This window comes from Malus domestica, chromosome 14 (assembly GCF_042453785.1).
Source record: "Malus domestica chromosome 14, GDT2T_hap1".
NCBI lineage: Eukaryota > Viridiplantae > Streptophyta > Magnoliopsida > Rosales > Rosaceae > Malus > Malus domestica.
In genome coordinates, this window is record NC_091674.1 from 3,412,718 (window position 1) to 3,440,479 (window position 27,762).

Consider the following 27,762-nt stretch of genomic DNA (forward strand, 5'->3'; position numbering starts at 1 on the left):
CACTCACACAAAGAAGCGAGAATGTCTTTGTATTGGGAATCACACTAGCCCGATTTCACCAATCCCAATATAGACAGTTCACTTGGTTGTGTGTGGGCCTACAGATAGCGTTATTCTCTAAGTAAACACGCGAATTTCTCTAATGCTGTGAGTACCTTGATTCTAGCTAGCAAACCCAATGAAGAGAATACACAAGAACAAATTAAATTCATGCAACTTCACCTAAAGATCAACAAATATATAACAAGCATAAATAGATTATAAATCTAGGGATTGTGCGGTCGCACACCTCGGTACACCCTCAAGGCCGCCCTTGCATTTAGGTTTACTCCCTGATAAGAAAAAGATTACGACCTTGAGATGTTGCTGTTGGAGTCAAACAGTACATCATGGAATCACAGGCTGAAGATATTGATGCGGGTTGTGGAAGGCATGTGTTATTTGCAAGAGGGATGGCCTGAAGTTGGATATGACCTCAGGACAAGCAGTATCTTGCAAGCTATGATTTGCCTTAGGGATCCTTACTCCAGCATATCTTTTATTCTAGCAACCAAACACTGCAGATATCACCCTCAATCTTTCTTCTCCGTCGATCCCGACTCCAACCCGCCCATCCAACCCTTCTCGGGCGACCCCAACGCCAATATCCCCTACCATCTCCATCTTCATCAGAATCAGGAGACTGAGAGCGAGATATGCATAACTATGGAAATCGTCACTGGAAGCAGAAGCATAAAGCTCTCGTCGTTGAAGCAAGCCACCATCGACGACCTCTTCATTCCGCTGCTCAACTTGTCCATGGTCAATAATCTGGGATTTTTTTATTTTATTTTATAGTTTTAATAATTTTTCTCCTCTCTCAACTAATGCTATTGCCTATTATGTTTTGCACAGGAATCAAACTGTGTGTTTGTTTAAAATATAAACTATGGTGAGGATCAAATTTATGGCAGAGATGTTTCAGTCCGATGAATTTTCTGTTGGTTTTAATTTTCTTCAGATGGTGGTGAATTGAGAGAGAACATGGTGTTTGGTTACGAGATTAAGGGTGTTTGGTTGCCAAAATTATGAGTGTTTGAAAAATTGAAAGTATGTGTCTTCGATTTATTGGGCCACATAGTTTGGTCAGTAAAATTGGTACTGACCATGTCTTCGATTTATTGTGTCACACATTTTGGTGAGTAAAATGAATATTGAGTTAACATTGTATTGCAACGATTACTTTTAGACTTTTTTCCGCAGATATCATCCTTACAAAAAATCATTGAAATTGGAAACAATATGACCATTGGATTATAAGGTACATTTAGTTTTCATTTGAAGTACCGAATTTGTCAATTTTTTTTTCAATACAATAGGATGTATTAATGGTTATGTATTTGTTTAATTTTTTGCAAAAATAATTTATAAATAAAGGCTTGAAGCATAAATGGTTTAGATCATTGAAACATCATACAAAGTGAGTAACACAAGGGATGCCTCAGATAGTCCCACAAATGGAGCTCCCCATGTATACACTAGAAGATGTGCAACTCATTGTTTAGAGAAAGATTTTTTTAGCCAAAATGGTCTCTAAGATTTGTATAACTCATCACTTTGGTTCCTGGGATTTGAAATCAATAGAAGTGGTCCTTGAGTTTTTCCACCATCAATCATTTTGGTCATTTCATGAAAAATTATATTAAATAAGGACCAAAATAACAAAAATACTCTCAATTTCATAAACAATGGACCAAATAATTTGACAAAAATTGAAGAAATTTTTGTTATTTTAGCCTTATTTAATGGAGATTTTTCATGGAATGACCAAAATGATTGATTGTGGACAAATTCAGAGACTACCTCTATTGATTTCAAATATCAAGAACCAAAGTGAAGAGTTATGCAAATTTTAATGACCAATTTGACTAAAAAACCTTTCACGACCCCTGTTTTTCTCTTTGTGATGCAACTCTTTTTTTAGCGTTTAAATTAAATAGATTCAAGGAAAATTAAGAGGCAAAAAAAAAAAAAAAAACAAACAAACATGTGAGTTGGTGGAGAATGCTAAAATCATTTTTCTTTTTTAATATCTCATTACATAACCATCATTTATTGAACGGGAAACATTCAAAAACTTACTGCCTTCAAGAAAAGGTTATACAGACAATCATAATACTAGAACCCTCACGCCCTTCATCTGATCCTCATGACTTTTCGTTGCACAGTTGCTGACTTCGGCTTGAAATGCACTTTGGACATCGGAGCATAACCATGCACCCGAACCGGACGTAGTCTCCTGGTAGTTAATGCCTTCTGCCGGAAATTTGATAAGGCGCTGGAGGAACTGCGGGACTGGCGGAGTACCGATGTCCGAAACGCCCTCAAGAATTTGAACCACCTGCCGCATTGTTGGCCTATCCTTCTCATCTTCTTGAATGCACCAACAAGCCACTTTGCACACTCTACTTAGTTCATCTCCATCAGCTTGGCCTTCCAACCTGCAATCTAACACGGCGAAAAGATCTTCCACTTTATTAACTGCGTTAGCGAGCCACAAAGGACGGAAGTTTTCAACCCCGTTATCTAACCCTTCCATGTTTCTCCTCCCTGATATGACCTCAATCAGCAGCATGCCATAGCTAAAGACATCGGCTTTTGGTGTGATGGCTTCACCCGAAAACCATTCTGGTGCGAGATAGCCCACAGTTCCCCTCATGGTTGTTAAAACCCGGCTGTGGTGTCTCCCCAAGAGTTTTGCAAGACCAAAATCCGCCAATTTGGGACTGTATTCTGAATCCAACAAGATGTTCTCTGGCTTAACATCGCAGTGTATTATGCAGTCTCTGCATTCTTCATGGAGGTAAGCCAATCCTCTCGCAATCCCTACTGCAATGTGATATCTAGCCTTCCAATCCAACACTATTGGGTTGTTTCCAAGTAGAAGAGAATGCAGAGAACCATTTGGCATGTAATCATAAACTAAAAACCTCTTCGAAGCGTTCGTGCAGAATCCCCGGAGGCGAATAAGATTAATGTGGTGGATTGCGCCGATAGTTCCCACTTCAGCACGAAATTGTTTCTCTCCCTGGTTCATACTTTTCAGCTCTTTCACTGCTATGGCTGTTGAGTTAGGCAACATCCCCTTGAATACAGAACCAAAGGCTCCTTCCCCGAGTTTTTCGGAGAAGTTGTTTGTTGCTCTTCTTAAATCTCTATGCTTGTAAAGCACCAAAAAATCGTCCGTAGTCACAAATGCTCCTGCTGACCATCTCCTTCTGAAAAATACCACGACAGTGGCAGCACTTAAGATGGAAAAGAACCCTGCAATTACTCCAATCACAATCCAAGTGGTCTTTCTCTTCATCTCACTTGTAGAATCCACAATCCGGATATTCAATCCTGTGACGAATGGAGGATAACTTATGGAATGAGATTCGGAGGTTGCCACTATATCATATAGATCCCCTATCCACATGTAACACCGACCACTATCGAAAGAATTATAAGTAAAGCCAGTGCATGAGCAGTTTATTAAGCATTCTAATCTGCATTGATCAATGCTCACATAGAAATTTTCCTTAAAGTTTTTATTGTATCGTTTTTCAACATCAGTTAACGTCAAAAATGAGTAACTTTCCCCTGGGCTGCAGTGAAAAGGAGTTTTCCTCACACAACCATCTGAGTAGTCCTCTAGTTTCCAATTTTCCCTGACTTTGGGTTCAAATCCTTTGAGGCAACCACAACGAGGAGAGCTCTGCTGGTGGCAAATACTAAAAGCACCACACGACCCCTGGACCGCACACTGGTCCGATGGTTCAACAGAAAGCAAAGTCCATCCCCTAAAGCCTTGGTCCCAGGCATAAAACTTGAGTTGACCATTGATTTCTATTGTGCCTCTAGTAAAGGTATCAGGATAGGAAGATATACTATAAGGCAAAGGTATTTCATCTAACTCAAAAGAAAAAGGACCAAGTGCAGGGTTTTTCGAGTTTCTCCAGGGTGTAAGAACTTGTTTTCTCTTGGTACGATTATTGTATCCAAGCTCAGCACCCGGCAGCCAAGTATTTGTCAGGTAATCGAAACTCTGCCATTTAACAACAGATGAATTAAATGCATCTGTTATGACAAAGTTCCCATTGTCAAGAAGCTTTGCTAAAGCAGAATTAGAGGCCATTGATCTTGAATTCGTCGACCATATTGCAACTCTGGAGGGGCTAGTTAAGGTCAAGTTTCCATTTTCGACAAGCTCTAATACTGAAAGTTTCGGTTCAGAAACAGGTTGTTGTCTGTTTGCAACCCAAACTACTGTTCGATTGGCCAGATTTTTGTACCAAATGCCTATGTAATAGTTTTGAGAATTACCTGGTGTGAAGAAACCGAGCTCAAATTTTCCACCTGGAGAGGTGATTGTTTGGCTGCCGGAGAGAGATTGGCCTGGAGAGATGGTGACAGACGCCATGGACATACAAGCAGTGAAGGCAAGGCATAACAAAAATCTCAATATACATGATACACCAGAGTTCGTATCCATCACTTGATAATATTGCAACAAAGAGTTAGATTGCTGCATCAAAACATAGTAATCTGACTTACAAGTCAACAAAGGAACAGCCTAACAGTAATGAACTACACCAAGTAATGAACGGAGAGTTGGATTGCTGCAAAGAGTCATATAATATGGAGTCAAACTTTGGTCTTTGTCTTGTCTTGTCTTTATTAATTAATTAGACTAATGCAGAGAGTCATATAATATGGAGTCAAACTTTGGTCTTTGTCTTGTCTTTATTAATTAATTAGAATAAAATTTAAATATTGGCGCACAATTTTAACATCGTGTGGGACAATAAGGGTTAAATATATTTTTTGCAGTTTCTCTCTAAAGGCGATGCTGTATGTTTTGGAGATATGTTATTTGTCCGAAGTTGATACTCTTCGTTTTTTAGCTAAAATAGTTTCTAAGATTAGTATAATTCTTAATTTTAATCTTTGATGTTAAAAATCAATATGAGTGATCCTTAAGTTTGTATATCGTAAATCATTTTGATCATTCCATAAAAAAAGCTGTCAATATCATTATTAAGTGGAAGAGTTGGTTTGAGATAAATACCCTTAAAAGTCATGTGAAAATTTAACAAGAATATTAATAGTTTTCACAGGATGATCAAAATGATTTATGATTGACAAACTCAATGATCACTTTTATCTATTTTCATTGTCAAAAATAAAAGTAAAAAATTATGTCAATCTCAAAGCTCTAAGTCCAATGCAAATATTCACTTCTATGTTTTCCTTTTGACGTTTAAGCATGTACGCAAGAGAAATGTAAACAAAATATTGCAGCTGATGGGCTTGCAAACCCCCTTAAGCTTTAAGTCTTACTTTGGGCTGTAATATTTTTCTAAGGAAAATTAATGAAAATAGCTTGAAAATTTTGAATTTTAACAATAAGGACAAAATAAAGGGTAAAGTGAATGGTACCAAGTTTGACTTTTTAGTGTAAAAATGTGGTTTTTCGTTGAAGTGAACAATACCGCGGGTTTTTCGTTAAAACTCCCGTTTTTCGTTAAAACTCCCATTTTTCTACCCTTCCTTCCATGCTTGGGTTAATCAAAATAAGAATGTGACAAGAACTACAGCCAACATTCACAGATTAATTTGTCATCGAATATCGGCAGGGACTTGAGCATGTGGAATTCCAAAAGTCTGAGAAAGCCTAGTGCAAGCAGTTCAGCCATGGCACTACGGGAAACTCATGTTCATTTAAAGGACCGTGTCATCCATATGTCCACTCAGACAACTAGGCAAGACCGCCTTTGTATTCAGAACCACACTAGCTTGATTTCACCAATCTCATATAGACGGTTCACTTGGTTGTGTGTGGGTCTACGAATAGCATTATCTCGGTAGTGTTTGGGCCCAAAATACTGGTTTGGGCCGAGTTTATTCTTGGCCCAAAGGTCGTGCTTAAGAGTCGCTCGAGGTCGTCCGGCTCATGGGCCACATAGTTAAGGCTTGTCATGTCCCATTGGGAATCCATGGGATGTGGGTGAGTCCTATTACGAGAAGGAGTTTCGACATGATAAGGATGTTGAAGTTCGGGATTGAATGTGGCCTGATAAAGGGTTGAGTTCAAAGTCCTTGTAGGAGTAGGACTGGCCGAGATAAGGTTGGATCGGAGAGAGGAGTTCTAATCCGAGAATGGTTGTGATTCGATCGGAAGCAGGTTAGCTATTATAAATAGAATGAGGAGGACATCATTCAAGCCCCCTCCAATTCAACACACAAACTGCCCTGCGCAAACCCTCACTCTACACGAAACCTCTCAACAACCTTGAGATTTTTATTTTCTTTTTCCGCCAACACATCTTCAGTTTGGATAAACAGCACTGTTGTCGTAGAATCAGCCAACCGCGGAGCATCTTTAGTTTGGATAAACAGCACTGCGTCGAGGCCGACTGGTTACCTATCCAAGTCTCGGTCGAAAAGGATTTTCGAATCCTTTGACATAGGTCATCTCATTAGCCTTATCGGCGAAGCGAGGTGTTACTAGGGCTCGGCACATTGCATGTCGAGTTGTTTTATGATTGGATACTCACAAGTAGGCTTTAGAGTTCGACATTCTGATGGCCGAACCACATTTACCATCAAGACATATATCTGTTTTGAGTATCTGTGCCCCTATACTCTAGTTTTGATTCGACATGCTTATACTCTTACAAATATAATCACTGTGACCGAATCCGACGCCGACAATTTGTGAACTTCACAGGACTAGTAGCCTTGTCTTTAGGCTGTAAAACCCAAAGGCCGGGACGTGTTCCTTCCTCGGCCACAGTGGCAAGATCGAGAAGTCAGTCGCGCGCTCAACGCAACATCAACACATTTTACTCCTCGGCCGAACTCGGCCGAATAGTTGGCACGCCCCGCATCAACCGAATGACGTAGTTAGCTCATTAGTTACTCGGCCTGCGCGCCACATAGGCTTGGTAGTTTTTAGGGTCAACAGGTAGACACAAGAATTTCTTCGATAGTATCCTCTGTGAGTACATTGATTCTAGCTAACAATCCCAATGAAAAGAATATACTGAGAACAAATTTAATTCATGCAACTACACCTGAAGGTCAACAATATATAACAAGCACATATAGATTTTAAATCTATGGTACCTGAAATCCGCATTCAAATTGCATAAACGTATTATCATTTGCATCGATGTCAAACATATATTATCTTATTGAAACAACAGATTCAGACCTAAGGACCTAAGGTCCTAATGTCCTAGGGAAAAAATGGTTACCAATGCCTGAAGTGCCTAACTTTTGTGAAAAGAAGTGAAACTCCGTACTTTTTATAGCAGTCTATAGTATCTCATCTCTAATGCTCCCACCGGGTTATGCAATTACTCGAACTCGGCTTTCACAGGCTTCTTCCACTGCATCTTTCCATGCAGCGTGCATACGACATTGATCTCATTAAGCTTCCGCTTGCACTCTATTCTTAAATAACATAAACAAAAGTTAATGCATGAGCTAGTAATTACCGATTGGGAAGAATGCATCGCTGGCCAAAGCTGCACCCTTGACCTCTTCTCCATTTATTGCGTTTTGTTATTGCGACTTTAAAAATATCATCTTGCACTTCTCTCTATACAAATTTTTCCTTGTAATTTCATATGCACCACAAAAAATATGAGCAATGCACACAATAAATTATATGTGCCCTTTGAGGTCAAAGAGCACCAACATATGTACCCATAGACCAATAGCAACAGTACAGCTACTATCTTAGGGTCTGTGCCCTCTATGGGCGTCACCATTTCTAAAAGGGCACAATAATGTATGTTGTGCTGAAAAGTGTAAGCACAAATAAAGGTCCATTTGTGCCCAGTTCTAACAAAATTGTCAAATGGCTGCTGCCACCCATGTTAGCACATTTGTTGTTATTGTGCCCAATATGTCAACTATTTATAAAAAAAACAAATTAAAAACTGAAATCACCTACAAATTGAGATTGAGGCTAAACAAAAAATTATTTTTTCATTAAATTAAAACAGCACACAACCACAAGCATCTATAATATTACAATTTACAAAGATATTCACAACCATTATATATAAAAACAACTAGAATTTTACATGTTATATCCCCAACTAAAATAAAACTAAAATTATAAGGGTTTTAAGTGAATATCGGTTCTCTCAGGAATAAGAACATCAAATATTAAGGTTTTAAGTGAACCTGCACAGTTCTTTTCTCATATTCGAGTCGGAAACCTGGTCAGGGGTGGCTTTGGTGGTTGATGGGTTTCAATGTGGCCATCGCATATAGAGAGGGAAAATTTGATTGCCTGCTTCTGAACAATTGGGTCGTTTTGAATGGCCCCGCCAAGTACCCCAAGCATCCATTTTTCTTGTACCTGCATCACCATGATCAAGCTCTCCTATAACCGTAGCAACTTCTCCATTCAAATCTGACCCTAAATCATAAAAAAAAATATAAAAAAATTCAACATATAAAGAAAAGGTCAGTACGTATGATTCGAGTTCAAGCTGCTCAGGGTCACCGAAGATGTTAAGTTTATTCATCATTGCTCGATCACTCTTGTTAATTTTCTTTTTCGTTTCGTTTTGTTTTGGCTTTTCTTTAACAACGTAGGCACACAAAACCAATCAAATTCATTCACCTACATAAGCCACAAAAGTATGAATATTTTGTTTCAAATTTCAATCCCAAAAAACAAAACCAATCAAATTCATTCACCAATTGATGCACCACTCAACTTTATAACTCAATCCCTATTATTGCACACAAATTCTTGACTTTTAACACAAAGCCCACCTCCAATTCCACATAGCAAAAGCTAGGCAATCAATCATTTCAATCCTAACTAAAACTTTAACACAATTATAACCGAAACAACTCTAATCACTTTACCAAAAAAAAAAAAATAGAAAGTTGATGTACCTGTAATACGAAACTAGCTGAAGTGAAGAACATAACGATTTGTTCTTTGCTGCTCAAATTTGTAGAGTGAGAGAAAGTACCCAGAACCAAAGTCATATTAGAGTTGAGAAATTGGAATTTATTAGAATTAGGGATTCATTAATACAACTATGCCTCAACCTAATTCTATTTTTTTTTCATTTGGCCTAAAATAGAAAAAACCAAAAACTTCAAGTTAAAAAATTAGAGAAATAAATCTGAAATTTTAGAGAGACAAAGTGAGGAGAAAGATATAGGCGGAGGACCTTGAGCAAGGAGTCCATTGACAGCTTCGTTGGGGAGGACCTGAGCGCAGTTTTTCACAATCTCATTTAAGCTTTGCACCAAAAATTAAAAGCAACATATCATGATTGAAGAACACAGCAGCTGAAGAGCACTGCCACAGTTCCATCAAGTAACATGACCAGTATAGCAAAGCAAGAGGGAAATATGGGGTCCTCAACTCAGGCTCGAGTGAAGAAGCAGAGCTGGAAGACGCCGCCGCAGTTCAAGGTGGAGCTGGACGGGTTCAACTGCTCTAAGACTCTCCTGTCTCGTTAATTACAGCAAGTTGAGGTAGGTGGAAAAATGATAAGAATGGTGACGGAGGTGAGAAGATGATAGGACGGAGGCGAGACCGTTGGTGTTATGGGTCACCGAAAGAGCAGATCGACTTCATCACCAGCTCAAGCCTCATCACCCATCGACACCACTACTACTTCTCTCTTCGTCGTTTTGTACGTCGCTCTCATACCTGCAAAACACACAAAAGCCGAACAAAATCATATGTTTCTTAGATCTGAAATTAAAGAAATTTGGCTATGAATTTGTAGAAACTAACTTGAGGATCGGAAAGATGATGGGAAGAGGATTATGAAGGTATAATTTGACGGTCTGTGGTGACAAGTGGAAGGCGGCGCTATTGCCTGAAATATAAGAAGGATACGGGAAGGAGAGTGAAGGGGAATGAAGAGACAGGATGAAGGGAAGAAAGAGAAGACTAATAACCTTTTTTCATCTTCAAGTTTTTCATTTTTTTTTTTTGTTATTTTGCACAAAAGGCACAATTATTTTTATACATGCCGTTTGAAATCTAAAAAGTATATAGTACAAATAATTCAAAATGTACATTTGATTTAAATATATACCAAATATTAGGGCATAAAATGTAATACCAAACGTTTGGGCCAAAAAAATAACTTTTATTTAAATATATTTAATCATAAAATACAAAACTATGTACGTTACCATGAGGTTAGAGTTGTGTGGCCCATGATTTGTGATACTTGGGTGTGTAGCTCTTGGCAGACTGTCCTCACTTAAAATCACTTTTTGAAATTTGGAGTGGAAGATTCATGGTGTCCTCAGTTAAAATCACTTTTGAAAACTTGGCGTGAGTGATTCATGGTGCTTTTCAATTGAACCAACATTTGACTTTGGGTTTCTTGGCTTGTCATTGAACAATTGATTAGAGAAAATATTTTGGACCTCATTAATTCTAGAAAAAATTGCAGAGGAAAGTTTGGAGATAGAAGAGAGGTTTGTAACAATGTTAATCCTTGAGAAACATGCATGTTATTGGTAGCCTTTGTAAAGGCACAAAGTCATTTTGTCACACATAATATATTTAATTAATAAAAGTTTCATTATTATAAATATGGACACATGCAATTGTGCTTATAAATCATATTTATAGCACAAAAAGTTTTTCATGCCTGTTCATGTGCCCAATAATGTGTTTGTGTCCATTTTCTTTTACATTGGGCACAATATATGGTGCCCTTTATTGAATGTGCACTTCACCACCTTATTCTTATTCAAACACACACAAACTTCTCATTTGTGTCCTTAATTTTGTACCCAAAGCCCATTTTTCTTGTAGTGATGTTTTGAGTGCAGGTTGACCTTGATTGCATATGCATGATTACGGCTCTAATGACTACAATTCATGAGTGCGAGTTAGGATTGATCAAGATTCATTTTTGTAGGTTTGAAAAAAAATGAACTCTTCGTTTGAAGATCAACCTAGTAAATAATAAGACAAATCTGAAACAGTTTGGACATCTAGTTGTCGTGAAAGAAATAGACGAACATTATATTTCAAGAAAGTACAAATGATACAACAACAACAACAACAACAAAGCCTTTTCCCACTAAGTGGGGTCGGCTATGTGAATCCTAGAACGCCATTGCGCTCGGTTTTGTGTCATGTCCTCCGTTCGATCCAAGTACTCTAAGTCTTTTCTTAGAGTCTCTTCTAAAGTTTTCCTAGGTCTTCCTCTATCCCTTCGGCCCTGCACCTCTGTCCCGTAGTCACATCTTCGAACCGGAGCGTCAGTCGGCCTTCTTTGCCCATGTCCAAATCACCGGAACCGATTTTCTCTCATCTTTCCTTCAATTTCGGCTACTCCTACTTTACCTCGGATATCCTCATGCCCAATCTTATCCTTTCTCGTGTGCCCACACATCCCACGAAGCATCCTCATCTCCGCTACACCCATTTTGTGTACGTGTTGATGCTTCACCGTCCAACATTCTGTGCCATACAACATCGTTGGCCTTATTGTCGTCCTATAAAATTTTCCCTTGAGCTTCAGTGGCCTACGACGGTCACATAACACGCCGGATGCACTCTTACACTTCATCCGTCCAGGTCGTATTCTATGGTTGAGATCTCCATCTAATTCTCCGTTCTCTTGCAAGATAGATCCTAGGCAGCAAAAACGGTCGCTTTTTGTGATCTTCGCTAGATTGCTCCGGTCATTAGTGTGGATAAGTATATAAATGAATAGAGATAGGAAAGCAAACACAAGATGTACGTGGTTCACCCAGATTGGCTACGTCCACGGAATAGAAGAGTTCTCATTAATTGTGAAGGGTTTACACAAGTACATAGGTTCAAGCTCTCCTTTAGTGAGTACAAGTGAATGATTTAGTACAAATGACATTAGGAAATATTGTGAGAGAATGATCTCGTAATCACGAAACTTCTAAGTATCGGAGTGTGGTATCGTCTTGACTTGCCTTATCTGTCTCATAAGTAGATGTGGCATCTTCTCTGGAAGTACTCTTCCTCTATCCAGGGGTGGTATCTTTAACTGGTGGAGATGCACAAGGTAATGTATCAATTTCACTTGAAGCTTACTTGTAGTTTCAGGCTTGGTCAAGCGCGATACAAACCATGTAGTAGGAGTCTCCCAAGTCGCCGAGCTAGGGGATCTGCTGAAAGAGGTGACAGACAAGGTAAGCAATCAGAGCTCCGGCTGATTGTTCACCTTCTCCCCATCTTGCAGCAGCATGAAGGATAAAGAGAAGAAAGATGAGAAGAGATGATATGGGATACTTTTGCTTTTGAAGAAGTAACTTTCCACAGGCTTATTCTTGAACTGAGCTGGAGGGTTTTCTGGTTTCCTCCAGAGCCGACTGAAGAATTTGAGGGTCAAAACAAGTCCATCAAATCTAGAGTACGTTCAACCCTGCTGATATGGGATACTTTTGCTTTTGACAGAGTAATGGATGTATCGGCACGTGTGCTGTTACGCTTGTCTCCACATGCTTCCTTGTATCCTTCGCACTTGCCCTATCTGTTCCTCAAGCAGATGCGGTATCTTCCCTGGAAACATAAGATGTTGAAGATGAGTACTCGAGAGCAATGCCAGGTAAGTAATCAGGTAAGGGGTTCCAGGCAGTCAGTTCCTGGCTGGAAGCTTGATTCCAAGTGCTGACTGATTGCTCTCTTTCTCCTTGTCTTGCAGGTAACAACAAGGCCAAAGGAAAAGACAGGGAAAAAGCATGATATGGGATACTCTTGCTTTTAACCCTGATGATATGAGATATTCTTGCTCTAGTATAGCTTGTTTGCAAAGGTATTATCGGGGGGAAAGAAAGCTGAATATTTCGAAAGGCTTCGTTGGGAGTGCCCTCTCAAATATGAGGAAGGGTTGAACATTTTTGCAGGTCTGCCTGTCCGTTGGGGATGGAGGTCGACATATATAGGAGTCTCCCTAACAACAAGTAGTAATGCTATTCCTTTACCCTGCTTGGTCATAGCACGGTAGTGGGAGCTGCCAGCTTCACATGTTTTAACTCTGTCAGAGCACTTTGAAAAAGTGGTCTGTGCTCTCGAGAAGTCTTCGACAGAATGCCTATAATTTCCGCAAAGCTGAGTGTGCGTGTGACAGGTGCTGACAAGGCTAGAAAAGTAGGTGCCTCTTCGATTTCTGAGATCGGCCCTCGTGGTCTCTGAGCAGCCCAGCTTTTGAGAAAGCGAGCGTCTCTTCGATTGATTCGGAGAACGATGCATCTTCGATTTTTAAGAAAGCAATCATGATGGGGGTCTGGCTCTCGAGATTCGGGGAGCAGTGTCACTTCGATTTTTGAGAAAGTAATCATGTTGGGAGTCTGGCTCTCGAGATTCGGAGGGCGGTGCCTCTTCGATTTTGGAGCAAGCAATCTTGTTGGGAGTGTTTTCTCGAATGTGAGTAAAGGTTGGGCATGTTTGCTAGTCTACCTTGCCACGAAGCACAGAGGTTGACACACAGGGATTTTCCAATTATCCAGCAATGGTACTGTTCCTTTACCCTCTCTTCGATTTTTGAGAAAGTAGTCATGTTGGGAGTCTGGCTCTCGAGATTCGGAGGACGGTGCCTCTTCGATTTTGGAGCAAGCAATCTTTTTGGTAGTGTTTTCTCGAGTGTGAGTAAAGGTTGGGCATGTTTACTAGTCTACCTTGCCACGAAGCACAGAGGTTGACACACAGGGACTTTCCAATTATCCAGCAGTGGTATTGTTCCTTTACCCTTGTGGGTAATAATATGGTAGCTAGACCTTCAAAATTTATGGGTCTAAACTTTATTAGTGCTGTTTCTTTGCTATTTTTTACCTTTCTTGGTCAGAGCGATGTAGTGGGAGCTGCAAGCTTTACGTGCTCAATTTTGGCAGAGAACTTTGGCAAAGTTATCTGTGGTACCCATGAGCTAGTGTTGCGTGTGGGAAGTGGGTGATTGAACAGTAAGATTCATGTGTTTTCTACTTCCTCAGAAGTCTTCGACAGAATGCCCATAATTTCCGCAAAGCTGAGTGTGAGTGTGACAGGTGCTGACAAGGCTGGAAAAGTAGGTGCCTCTTCGATTTCTGAGATCGCCCTCGTGGTCTCTGAGGAGCCCAGCTTTTGAGAAAGCGAGCGCCTCTTCGATTTCTGAGATCGGCCTTCGTGGTCTTTGAGCAGCCTAACTTTTGAGAAAGCAAACGCCTCTTCGATTTCTGAGATCAACCCTCGTGGTCTCTAAGCAGCCCAGCTTTTGAGAAAGCAAACGCCTCTTCGATTTCTGAGCAGGCGCCTCTTCGATTTCTGAAGATCCGTCGAGTGCAGATTTTTATAGGGGCTGGCATTAAGTTCCAAAGCACACTTGAATCTCCACCAGTAGCATTCTTGCACTTCTAAGATCTTGATTTGTCCAACCTCTTCTCTCTTCAACACCTTTGAAAATGTCTGGCCCCTCCGACCGTCGTTTTGACTTGAACCTTGTTGAAGAGGCAGCCCCGCCTTCTCCAGACAACATATGGCGCCCATCCTTCGTCTCCCCTACTGGTCCTCTTACCGTTGGGGATTCCGTGATAAAGAATGATATGACTGCTGCGGTGGTGGCCAGGAACCTTCTCACTCCCAAAGATAACAGACTACTTTCCAAACGGTCTGATGAGTTAGCTGTTAAGGATTCGCTGGCTCTCAGTGTTCAGTGTGCAGGTTCTGTGTCTAATATGGCCCAACGCCTATTTGCTCGAACCCGCCAAGTTGAATCATTGGCGGCTGAGGTGATGAGTCTCAAACAGGAGATTAGAGGGCTCAAGCATGAGAATAAACAGTTGAACCGGCTCGCACATGACTATGCTACAAACATGAAGAGGAAGCTTGACCAGATGAAGGAAACTGATGGTCAGGTTTTACTTGATCATCAGAGATTTGTGGGTTTGTTCCAAAGGCATTTATTGCCTTCGTCTTCTGGGGCTATACCGCGTAATGAAGCTCCAAATAATCAACCTCTGATGCCTCCTCCTTCTAGGGTTCTGTCCAGTACTGAGGTTCCGAATGATCCCCCTCCGGTGCCTTCTCTTTCTGGGGCTCTACCGACTGCTGAGACTTCTCCTAAGCAACCCTTGTGAAGGCTCCCTCTTGTTTGTTTATTTTGACTCATGTATATGTACACATTTGTAGCTTATCGGGGATATCAATAAATAAGTTTTCCTTCATTTCAACGTGTTGTGTTAAATACACCAAAACCTTCTTCGCTAAGTTCTTTGAATTTTCTTTTGTTGAAGCTTGTATGTTGAAACTTTCTGAATGGAGCATGTAGGTTGGGGTAGTGTTCCCTTAATTTCCCGAGTGAGGAAAACTTCTCGATTGGAGACTTGGAAAATCCAAGTCACTGAGTGGGATCGGCTATATGAATCTTAGAACGCCATTGTGCTCGGTCCTGTGTCATGTCCTTCGTTAGATCCAAGTACAAATGATAATCATGTAATTTGATTTAAATGATTCGGGATTTAAATGATTTATTGCATGGATGATTTTGAGGAAATACATAAAATTTGACGCTTGAGATTGTTGAAAAACTATACAGAGTGGATCCTACAAGTACAAGGATCACTCAAATAACCATAGTACCTTCAAGACAAGGTTATACATGTTGGATAATATAAATGATTATGATCATAATACACATGTAAATTCAATCAATTAGATAATACCCAAATGCATCAAACACATATATCAATAAATAAAGCAGTAAAAAGGAAAAGGTAAAGAATGATCTAACCTGTGATATCAAGATAGGCGTGTTGTCACTGTCCTAAAGCCGTAGACGCCTCCCTACGTGCCGGTTATAACAGCTATCTACAACTCCAAGATACAACCCTTGAATCTCACATAGTGTCTAATCCATAAGCACGATTATGGTAGACGGGGTGCCAAGTAGTGATCAATTGCCCATTGATGATCAAGATGAGTAGGAAGATAATAAGGATTATATATGAGTACTGTAGTAGGGAGAGAAGATGTCGCACTTGGTGCGATGGCAAGTGCCTTCGTCCATGAGCGGTAGGTCTCGGGTTCGAGACTTGGGAGCAGCCTCTCCATAAATAGGGGTAAGGCTAGCCGACATTCACCTCTCCCAGACCCTGCGTAAAGCGGGAGCCTTGTGCACTGGGTACGACCTTTTTACTGTAGTAGGGAGAGAAGGAAGACATTTGAATCTATGCTAACATCTTTGTTCTGTTTGAGGAGTTCGCTATTTATTAAACTCTACATACCCCTTAATAAAAGACATGACTTCTCTAATGAATAAGACTCTTCATATTTTTTATTTAAAATAATAATAAATAAAGTTTTGAATCTTTAAGACAATAAAATAAATAACCAACAATACATACAATCGTACCACAAATCATACATCAAAATAGAACCCTCACATTTGACATCAGAGAATGACCATGAACATGGTTGTCATTGATTGCTGACTTTGCACTTTGGACATCAGAGAATGACCATGAACACGAACCGGACGTAGTCTCCTGGTAATTAATGTTTTCTACCGAACTTTTGATAAGGTTCTGGAGGAACTGCGGGATTGGAGGAATCTTCTTAGATCTCTATGCTTGTAAAGAACCAAAAAAATAGCCAGTAGTCACAAATGCGGCTGCTGACCATCTCCTTCTGTATAATACCATGACAGTGGCAGCACTTAAGATAGAAAAGAACCCTGCATGTGCTCCAATTACAATCCAAGTGGTCTTTCTCTTCGTCTTAATTGCACAATCCACAATCCGGATAAGCAATCATGTGCCGTCTGGAGAGTAACTTATGTAATCAGATGCAGATGCGGTTTTCGGTATATTAAATAGATCCCCTATCCAAATGTAACACACACCATTACCTAAAGAATCATAAGCAAAGGCAGCCCGTGAACAATTTGCTAAGCATTCTAATCTGCATTGATCATAGCTCACACATGAAAAATTCGTAAAGTTCTTAGGATATCCAGCATTGATTTTCGCCAAAAATGAGTAATTTTCCCCAGGACTGCAGTGAAAATGAGTTTTCCTCACACAGCCATCTGAGTAGTCGTCTAGTTTCCAATTTTCCCTGACTTTGGGTTCAAATCCTTCAATGCAACCACAACTAGGAGAAGTCCGCTGATTGCAAATACTAAAAGCACCGGGCGAAGAATAAACCTCACATTGGTCCAATGGTTCAACCGCAATCAAAGTTCATCCCCTAATGCCATGGTCCCAGGCAGAAAACTTGAGCTGACCATTGATTTCAATTGTGCCTCTAGTAAAGGTATCAGGATAGGAAGATAAATTAAAAGGTATTTTATCTAGCTAAAAAGAAAAAGGACCAGGCGCAGGATTTTTCGGGTTTCTCTACGATGTAAGAACTAGTTTTCTCTTCGTACGATTATTGTATCCAAGCTCAGCACTCGGCAGCCAAGTATCCGTCAGGTGATCAAAACTCTACCATATAACAACAGATGAATTAAATGTATCTCTTATGACAAAGTTCCCATTGTCAAGAAGCTTTGCTGCACTGGAATTGAAGACCTTTGATCTTGAATTAGCCGACCATATTGCAACTTTGGAGGGGCTACGTAAGGTCAAGTTTCCATTTTCGACAAGTTCTAATACTGAAAATTTCAGTTTAGAAACAGGTTGTTTTCTGTTTGCGACCCAAACTACAGTCCCATGCTGTAAATTCTTGTACCAAATGCCTACGTAATAGTTTTGAGAATTACCTGGTGTGAAGAAACCGAGCTCGAATGTTCCACCTGGAGAGGTGATTGTTTGGCTGCCGGAGAGAGATTGGCCTGGAGAGATGGTGACATACGCCATGGACATACAAGCAGTGAAGGTAAGACATAACCAAAATGTTTACATGATACACTGGAGCATAGCAGAAATTTTGTATCCATCTCTTGATAAAATTGCAACGAACGAGTTTGGATTGCTGCAAGCAGAAGGCAGAACTTGTTCTTCCTTTGAATGAGATCTTAACCAGACATGCTATATCAAAATATATAACTTGAGTTGCAAGTCAACAAACGACTTCACATTCACAAATTTTTATCTTTTTTCTTTTGGCTTCGTTCAATTCATCATCTTTACTATATTATTTAATATAATATAAAGTCAGACTTCATATTGTCCTTTTATTAATTAATTAAAATATATTTTTTTGTGTAAATTTAAAATTTCAAAATTGTTATAAACTGTCCTAGTTTAAGTGTGATTGTGTAAATCTTAGATTAGATTTAATTCTAATTATTTTTTCCTATATGAACTTGTACTCCTTGGGGATGAAGGATTTCTTCTCCCTCTTATTACTATAAATAAAGGCACTACGTAGAAGGAATAACACACACATTCCTCTATACAATTCTACAAACACACATCTCTCTCTTCTCTCTTTGTCGTGGGCCCCCCATCCCCTTTTCAGTTAAAATAGGCCACAACACATAATCAACATGCTCCTACCGATGTGCCTAGGAATCAGACGTGGAAGCTTTTTCTGCATCAAACCAGTTCATCCATATCATCATGCAATCAGGTTCTTCCAAAACAACGATTTTTATCTCGATATTTTTTGCAACCCTGATAGTATGAACGTACATTCACCATAATACATGACCCAACTTTACGTTGTTCCAATTTTAGATTCTATATAAATTGTGTATGCATTATATCCATAACTATTGAATTATGTGAATTTAATATTTGCCATGAATTGCATCAAATATATGTTCATTCATTAAAATTATTTGAATATGCTTTGAATTAATTGAAAAAAAAATGAAAAAAAAAAACATCGGAAACTCTTAGGGTTCTTCGAACCCATGACCTGTGACACAAAATTGGGCTCATACGAGCCTCTTTGGGCTGTGATGCACCGGAGTCGAACCTATGCTCCATCTGAGACAACGTCGTTTTGGCATCGAACCCACGAACTAACACCGCTTTCAGTCGGCCATAGCCTCATCGTTTTTTTCCTAGGAAATCACAACCTACATTAGTGTTTAGGACCTCACCATCGTCTGCGACGATGGGTTTTTCTCAGAAAAATCGATGAACCATCAATGAATTCTTCGAATCCTTAAGGTTTCTCGGACCCCCAACGTTGAAACTTGATTTTCCGTCCAAGATTTGGGTTCCCAGTTGAACCTACATGCATCGCCTCGCCGTGACCACCCGAGGGAAGTTTCCTGAAGAGACGCTGGAGCTTTTTTCCAATTCGAATCCGACACCCAACACCGCTGGGGTGTCCTGGGTTTTCTCGACTCAAGCCTTAGTGGGTTTCTAACCCTCGGGCCTGCATCGCACAGCACCATTTGGACTTGCTGATTGCTCTTGCTACCACGGCCCATATCCAACAAACCAATTGGGTTTTTCTGTTGGACCAAGCCCACGTACCACCAGCCCAAAATCGATTTTTTCTGCCCCCCCCCCCCCCCCGTGTACTCGTCACACCAAATCAGAGCCCTTCTCGAGCCTCTGCTTTGCGCTTGAGCCTGCAACCCAATAATTTGTGATGCTGGGCCAGCCTGCATGCTAGGCCCGAGCCGATTCCAGCCTATTCTTTGGCTTGGGCCACACAGCTCCAATTTGTTCAGCACACTCGTAGGCCTTGGCTCATGTTTTTGGGCCCCGAGCTTAATTGTTTTTTTTTTTTAGACAATTTGGGTTTTATATTTTTTCACCCATACTTTAAATTTGGTCTGAAGTCCAAATAATTAATACAATTATGATTATAGACCTGAAGTTCTATTTGCATAGTTTCTTGTTGCATATTTCTGTATATATATATATTTGTGTTTGCCTGCATAAACATATGAGCTTGAAGTTCATAATTATTTCGAAACCTGAAGTTTTCTAGAAACATGCCTTGTTTTAAAACCTAATGTTTTCCTTAAAAACATCACCCATGAAAACCTGAAGTTTTTTCATGCAAATTTTAACCAATACATGTGTATTAGAACCTGAATGTTCTACTCCTATGTGAATGGATTGATATTTTTTCTCCATTACACTAATCACATCTTGTCTTTTATTTTGTGATAGGAACATGTCGAATTTGAACAAACTCAACTTCACCGCTTTGGAGATCTCTGGAAAGAACTACCTCAAGTGAGTCCAAGATGTGAAGCTCCACCTCACTGCAAAAAGAATTTGCATCCTGCCATTGAAGATGAAACGGACAACCCGGTTGGAGAAGTAGAGAAAGCCACTGCCATGATCTTCATCCGAAAACATATTCATGACGCACTGCAAACCGAGTACCTTGCTGAGGAAGATCCACAAGCACTATGGGTCACTTTGGCTGATCGTTTTGCTCACCAGAAGGACATCTTCTTGCCTAAAGCAAGACATGACTAGCAGCATTTGCGCTTCCAAGACTTTAAGTTTGTGAATGAATATAATTATGAAATTTGTCGAATCCGATCACTTCTCAAGTTTTGTAACGAAACTTTGACCGAAGAAGATCTCCTGGAGAATACCTAGTCGACCTTCTTTGCTACTAATATTGTCCTGCAGCAACAATATAGAGTTCAGAAGTTCACTAAGTTTTCATATCTGATCTCTGTTTTACTTCTCGCTGAAAAGTAGAATGAGCTGTTAATGAAGAATCATCAAGCTCGACCTACTGGGGCGATTGTTGTGCATAAAGCACACTATAGCACGAACCAACACCTAAAACACCAAAAGAGCCGTGATAGGGGCATCCAGAAGCCACCCCGTCAAGATCAACGGAGCCAAGGCCCATTTAAGGGATGAAACAAAGCCCAAAAAAGCCCTAACCTCGTTCCCAATGCCCCAAACTTCAAGAATAATGGCAAAGCACCTGAAACCATAGATGCGGATATGTGTTATCGCTGTGGTTCAAATGACCATTGGTCCCGTGTTTGCCGAGCTCCCCAGAAAATTGTAGCTAAATATCAATCTTGTTGTAAAAAGTTTGAATCAAACTTTGTGCAAGTGGACGAACCAGAGAATACCAAGATGAAGGTTTCTAACTTTCAAGAGGATACCACACCTATGGAACATTATAATCTTAGACATGGACTATTTTTCTAGTTGAAATTTAAACATTGGGGCCAAATTCCACCTAGTAGCTGAACCCCCATTATGTTTTTGGTTAATTTTGAACAATTTTCCTTTATGTTTGGATTATTTGTTGGTGATTTGTTTTTTAGATGTTAAGTTTTTTAATTAATTTCCATCCTTGAATACTTAAAAATTATTTTGAATGGATATTTGTTTTAAGAACTTTTATGCATGTGATCGATTCAAATTAATTTTCATTCTATGTATGACTAGTGGGGAAGTTAGTTGTCTGGCAGATAGCGCAACCACGCACATCGTTTTGTGTTAACACATCTATTTCACTAACTTCATACCTAAGAATGCACCTCTAACAACCCTTTCAGGCTCATCCAACCTAATTGAAGGATACGGTAAGGCACATATAATGTTGTCCAATGGTACAATTTTGACCATTGATGAGGCACTTTATTCTTCACATTCCAGAAAAACGTTGTTGAGTTTTAAAGATATTAGAGATAATAATTACCATGTTGAAACCTATGTAGAAAATGGAGTTGAATTTTTATGCATAACTTCCTACGAATATGGCCAGAAGTGTATTCTAGAGAAGATAGAGCGTATCCCGAGTGGTCTGTATACGACAATTATACGCCTCATAGAAAGCCACTATATGGCCGACCCTACCTCTGGGACTGTGCACGAAATTAAACTTTGGCATGATCGTTTGGGACACCTTGGAATCATCGCACGACCATCCACTAACCCGAAGTTTAGGTTCGATTCAAGGAATTACATGTCAAACATGTTTAATGGAAAAGCTTATTAATAAGCCTTCTTATGACAAGATTCATTCGAATCCTCCTTCTTTTTTTTTTACAAAGGATTCAGGGGGACATTTGTGGACCGATTCACCCTTCTTACGGACCATTTAGATATTATATGGTTTTGGTTGACGCCTCCATATGTTGGTCACACGTGTGCTTATTGTCCACAAGGAACATTGCATTCTCCAAACTGTTGGCTCAGGTTATCAAGCTCAGGGTTTACCACCCTGATTATCCAATCAAATCTATTCAATTGGATAATGCTGGAGAATTCATATCTAAAACTTTTGATGACTATTGCATGTTAGTTGGGGTTGAAGTTGAACATCTAGTACTCTATGTTCACACCCAGAACGATCTGCCAAAGGTATTCATTAAGCGCTTATAATATTACACGCAGCCATGTTAGTCCGCCTGAGGCCTGTTGCGACCCAACCATATAACGCCCTTCAGTTGGTTACTGGATGCAAACCTGACATATCGCATCTGCGCATTTTTCATTGTATGGTCTATGTGGGGATTTCGCCGCCCTTACGTACCAAAATAGGGCCTCAGCGAATGATGGGAATCTATGTCGAATATGATTCTCCTTCGATTATTCGTTACTTAGAACATTTGACAGGTGATCTGTTTACCGCTCATTTTGCAGATTGCCACTTTTATGAGACAGTCTTCCTGTCGTTAGGGGGAGATAAAAACGTCAACGTTCTTGAAGAATTACGTGAATTATCGTGGATGACTCCTACTTTGTCTCATTTAGATCCCTGCACCGCTCAGTCTGAAACTGAAGTTCAGCGCATATTAGATATTTAGAGCATAGCTCAGAGCATGCCAGGTACTTTCACCGATCTAGCGCAAATGACAAAATCACATATTCCAGCTACGAGTGTGCCTGTAAAGATAGATGTACCAAATGTACAATGGACTTCCCTCCTAGAGGCCCGGGACACCAATTTTGGTGATCCATGTACATTAGCAGCTAGCCAATCATCTGCCCCTACACATAAGCATAGCAGACCACTTGGTTCCAAAGATTCACACCTCCGGAAGAGGAAACCCATGACACAGGCACCTGAAGAGCCTACAGTGAATCTGATTGTCGCTTACTCATTTTATCTAACTCATGAAGAAATTCTAAATTACGGAAGCATACTTGAAGAGATGAATCTATTTCTCGAGAATCGTGAGATTTCGGTCTATTATGCTAGCTAAGATGATGTGTGGTGTAGAAATGAGATAATCATCAACGATACATTAGCATATGCAATAGCTATTGTGATCATGTTGAGCTATGACATTGAACCCCGTTCCATTGATGAATGTCAATGTAGAATCGATTGGTCAAACTAGAAACAAGCAATCCAAGTCGAACTCGATTCGCTTGCGAAACGTAACGTGTTTGGACCTGTAACTCTTACTCCTCCACATGTAAAGCCTGTTGGCTACAAGTGGGTTTTCTTTCGAAAGTGCAATGAGAAAAATGAAATTATGCGTTACAAAGCTCGTCTTGTTGCGTAAGGCTTATCACAACGTCCAGGATTGACTATGATGAACTTATTCACCCATTATGGATGTGATTATTTTTCGCTACCTTATCAGTTTTGTAGTTTCTGAAAAACTAAATATACAGCGATGGACGTAGTAACTGCGTATCTCTATGGGGATTTTGATACAAAAATTTATATGAAAGTTCTCGAATGACTTACATTGACTGGATCAAATATTTCCAAACCCCGAAACACGCTCTCAATTCGGCAGAGACGTTCACTCTACGGTTTGAAGCAATCTGGAAAAATATGGTATAACTGTATAAGTGGGTATTTGACTAGTCAAGGATATGTGAACAACGAACTATGCCCTTGTGTGTTCATTAAGAAGTCACATTTCGGTTTTGCGATAGTTACAATATATGTCGATAACATGAACCTCATCGGAATTCCTAAAGAGCTCGCTATAACTGCTCGGAACCTGAAGTCAAAATTTAAGATGAAAGATCTAGGAAAGATCGATACTATCTCGGTCTCGAGATAGAGCACCGTTCGAATGGAATCTTAGTACATCAAATGAACTACACCCAGAAGGTGTTGCACCGCTTTAATAAGGATAAAGCAAAGCCTTCTAGTATTCCTATGGTTGTTCGATCACTAAATGCAAAACAAGATCTCTTCCGTTCGAAGGAAAATGATGAAGAGATTTTGGAGCCTGAAGTTCCTTATCTAAGTGTTATAGGCGCTTTATTGTACTTAGCTCAATGCACTAGACCCAACATCTCATTCACTGTTAATTCTTTTGCGAGATATAGTAATGCACCAACACGCAGACACTGGACTGGTGTTAAAGACTTTCGTCACCTTAAGGGTACTATGGATTTTGGCTTGTTCTATCCCTATAGATCCTCGAGTGATGTCGCACCCTCTTATCTCGAGTTGATTTTCCCCTTGTTGGTTATGCCGACGCATGATATTTATCTGATTTGCACAATGTGTGCTCTCAAACGGGTTATGTCTTTACTGTTTAAGGCACTACTATCTCTTGAAGGTTAACTAAACAGACCTTAGTTGCCACTTCGTTTAACCATGCTGAAATTCTCGCCTTACATAAAGCAACTCGGGAATGCTTGTGGTTGAGAGCAGTTGTGGGCCATATTCGAAGCTCATGTGATCTTTACCCCATCGTTGATGTCTCGACAATGATCTATGAAGACAATGCAGCATGCATCAAACAGCTCAAGAAGGGTTACATCAAATGAGACAACACCAAGCACATTGCACCAAAGTTCTTCTTCTCACATCAACAACAAAAGGATCAGAAGATTGAAGTCACACAAATTCGTTCACAAGACAATCTGGCCGACCTCTTCACCAAATCACTACCGAAGACGACGTTTCAGAAGCTTGTTCAAGGAATTGGTATACGTAAGGGGGAATAACACACACATTCCTTTTATTACTATAAATAAAGGAACTACGTAGGGGGGATAACAAACACATTCCTCTATACAATTACAAACACACATCTCTCTCCTCTCTCTTTGCCGCCAGCCCCCTTCCCCTTGTTAGTTAAAATAGGCCACAACAAGAATTGGCTTTTAAAGCACAATTTTAACATCGTGGGACACTAAGCCTTAAATATTTTTTCTGTCCAGTTTATCTCTAAAATTGATGTTGTATGTTTTGAAGGAATATTCTTTGTCCACAGTTCATATTCTTTTGGCTTTTTAGTTAAAATAGTTTTTGAAATTAGCATAACTCATCAAATTAGTTTTTGACATTAAAAACCAATTGGAATGGTCTCTGAGTTCGTCTATCGTAAATCATTTTGATCATTCCGTGAAAAATCTGGCAATATTCTTATTAAGTCGAAGGGTTGGTTTAACAAAATTACCTTTAAAAAGTAATTACATGGTCACGTGACAATTTAACGAGGACATTAACAATTTTTTTATGGAACTACTAAAATAATTTATGGTGGACAAACTCAAGAACCACATCAATCGATTTTCATTATTATGAACCAAAATGAAGAGTTATGTCCTTCTCGAAACCATTTTTGACTAAAAAAACTATTCTCTTCCTCATCTTAGCTCAGGTCCAATGCAAATACTCACTTGTCTTTCCAAGATATTTGCGAATGGCTTCAGAGGAGACTGAGTTAGAAATAAGACTTAAAAACCAATCATAAAATGATATTTTACTTACATTTCTTATATCTTGGAAAATCTCAATCAAATAGAGTTATTTTATCTTTTTCTCCTGACGTTTACGCCTACACGTAAGAGAGATGTGAACAAAATATTGATGTTGATGGGCTTGCACTTTGCAGGGCTTAATATTTTTCTACCCTTCCTTCCTTGTTTAGGCTAATCAGACTATGAATGTGAACATGACTACAACTATCCTTAAGAGGAGAAATTTTTCATTGTAACCGGAACACGGGTGTTACAACACGTATTTTTATATAAATGGTGGAAAAATTTATTTTTTAAGCTATTAACTTTTTAACATACATATTCTACCATTTGCATAATGACACGTGGTATACCACCCCGTTGGTCACACTGAAAAATCTCTCCCTTAAGAGCCCTACAAATATCTTCACACACAAATTTGTCATGAATATCAGCAAATACTTAGGCATGTAGCATCCCAAAAGTCTCAGAAAGCCTAATGCAGACAGTTCCACTTAATACATTTGTTGCTCCAGACTATCTCGAACTGGAGTAGCTTCAGGGACTAAGCTGACTTAGCTTGACATGAACTAAGTAGTATAAGAATAATAAAACGTTCAACGTTGTGTCGAACTAAATTAAGGAGTATTTATCAAATATAGCCAAATATTAGCCCTAAAATTCAAAAATGTCAGTTTTTATTAATACTTTCAAATATATCCAAAATATCACTTATATAGACACAAATGCCCTTAAACTTTAAAACCAAATAAATTTTTAAAAAAAAAGCCAAAACCCTATTAGATTGATATTATGGACGGCAAAACCTAAAAAATGGTGGAGAGATAGTGAAGGCATCAGCTACTGTGGAGACTTTGTGCAACCCTAAATGTACAAAGGTGAGTGTGGATGGTTAATTTTTTCATGCTTCCTAGTCTATGTTTTCTCTTTACTTTTGTAGTTTCTTCCTTCGGTTGAATTTTATTGAAGAACGAACTGTCAATTTTTGTAAAGTTTACGGAATAGAAATTCTTTAGCACATATTAGAAAAATTAGGTTTCTTATGTCAATGGAAGATTGACAAATCTAATAGCACTTGCCAATCAGTTAGAGGCAAAGCTAATAGTTCTCCAGTGCATATTTGAAAAATTAGGGTTTACGGAAGAAAGTTTTTCTTTCTGTGTTTTTATTCATCTTATGTTGGTTTGGTAAGCAATATTAATTTAATTTTTTTCAATGCGAAAAGTAATTGGAAGTTAACTTCTAGAATAGCACCTTAATCAACAAGGTCCTTCCATTGCTCAAATGCATGATGTTTTGTGTATATATTAACGTTGTATATATTAACGCCCAACCTTTCTCATGATTCAATCCAGTTTTCACAACACCCTTTTTATTTCACATATTTATCGATTTTAGTTGTGTATGTATGTCACTTTTTTTTTCTTATTGTTTTGCTTATATTTCATGACAATGTCTAGTTTGACAATTTTAGTGAACTATATGGTGGGAGGTGGGCTGACTCAACGTTCAAAAATTGCAAAATGAAAGGGTTACTTGTTTCAGACAAAATTACAATTGCAAAGCTTTAGAAGAAAGTACATTGTATTGTGAATGTGGATAGTAACTGATGATGTGCGTGAAAGAATTGTCCTACCACCAATTACACGAAGAAGATATGGTAGGCGCAAAGAAAAGAGGATCTCATCACGTGGAGAAGAAAAATCAACTCGAAAGTGTTCAAAATGTGGTTCAAATGACCATTATAAATAGACTTGTAGGAATCCCGTTCAACTTCATCCTACTTTGTAGAACCCTTTTAAATTGGAGTTTTATGAATAAAATTATTTTTCTATCATTTTATCGTTTGGGCCAAGAAATTAGGGTGTAACGAATAAATATTTTCTTTTGATCATTTTATTGTTTATTTTGGTTGTACGTACAATTCTTTAAATTTCCGACAATTAAAAGATAATTACTTTTATTTCTTTACTCTGATAGCTCACTTTTATAACATACTAAAGTGTTTTCTGTGAACCATGTGAGAAAGAAAGGTTTCCTTGATTTTATTAAAAAAAATAAATTGAGAGAAAACTTTTGCTCTTCGTTTGGAAAAGAAAAAAAAAAAAAGGAGAAATTTTTAGTTAGAGATTATAGCACAAGAAGTTTTAAGTCTAACAATTACACTATGTTTGAATAAAGAAATTTAAAATT

General features: G+C 39.1%; 1 protein-coding gene across 1 annotated transcript; it reads right to left on the bottom strand.

Moving 5' to 3' along the window:
- Positions 1-2,067: 2,067 nt before the first annotated feature.
- On the bottom strand, positions 2,068-4,441 carry LOC103454217 (G-type lectin S-receptor-like serine/threonine-protein kinase At2g19130). Its single transcript, XM_008356449.4, has one exon. The coding sequence runs from the start codon at positions 4,439-4,441 to the stop codon at positions 2,150-2,152; it is 2,292 nt and encodes a 763-aa protein (XP_008354671.4). The 3' UTR covers positions 2,068-2,149.
- Positions 4,442-27,762: the final 23,321 nt, after the last annotated feature.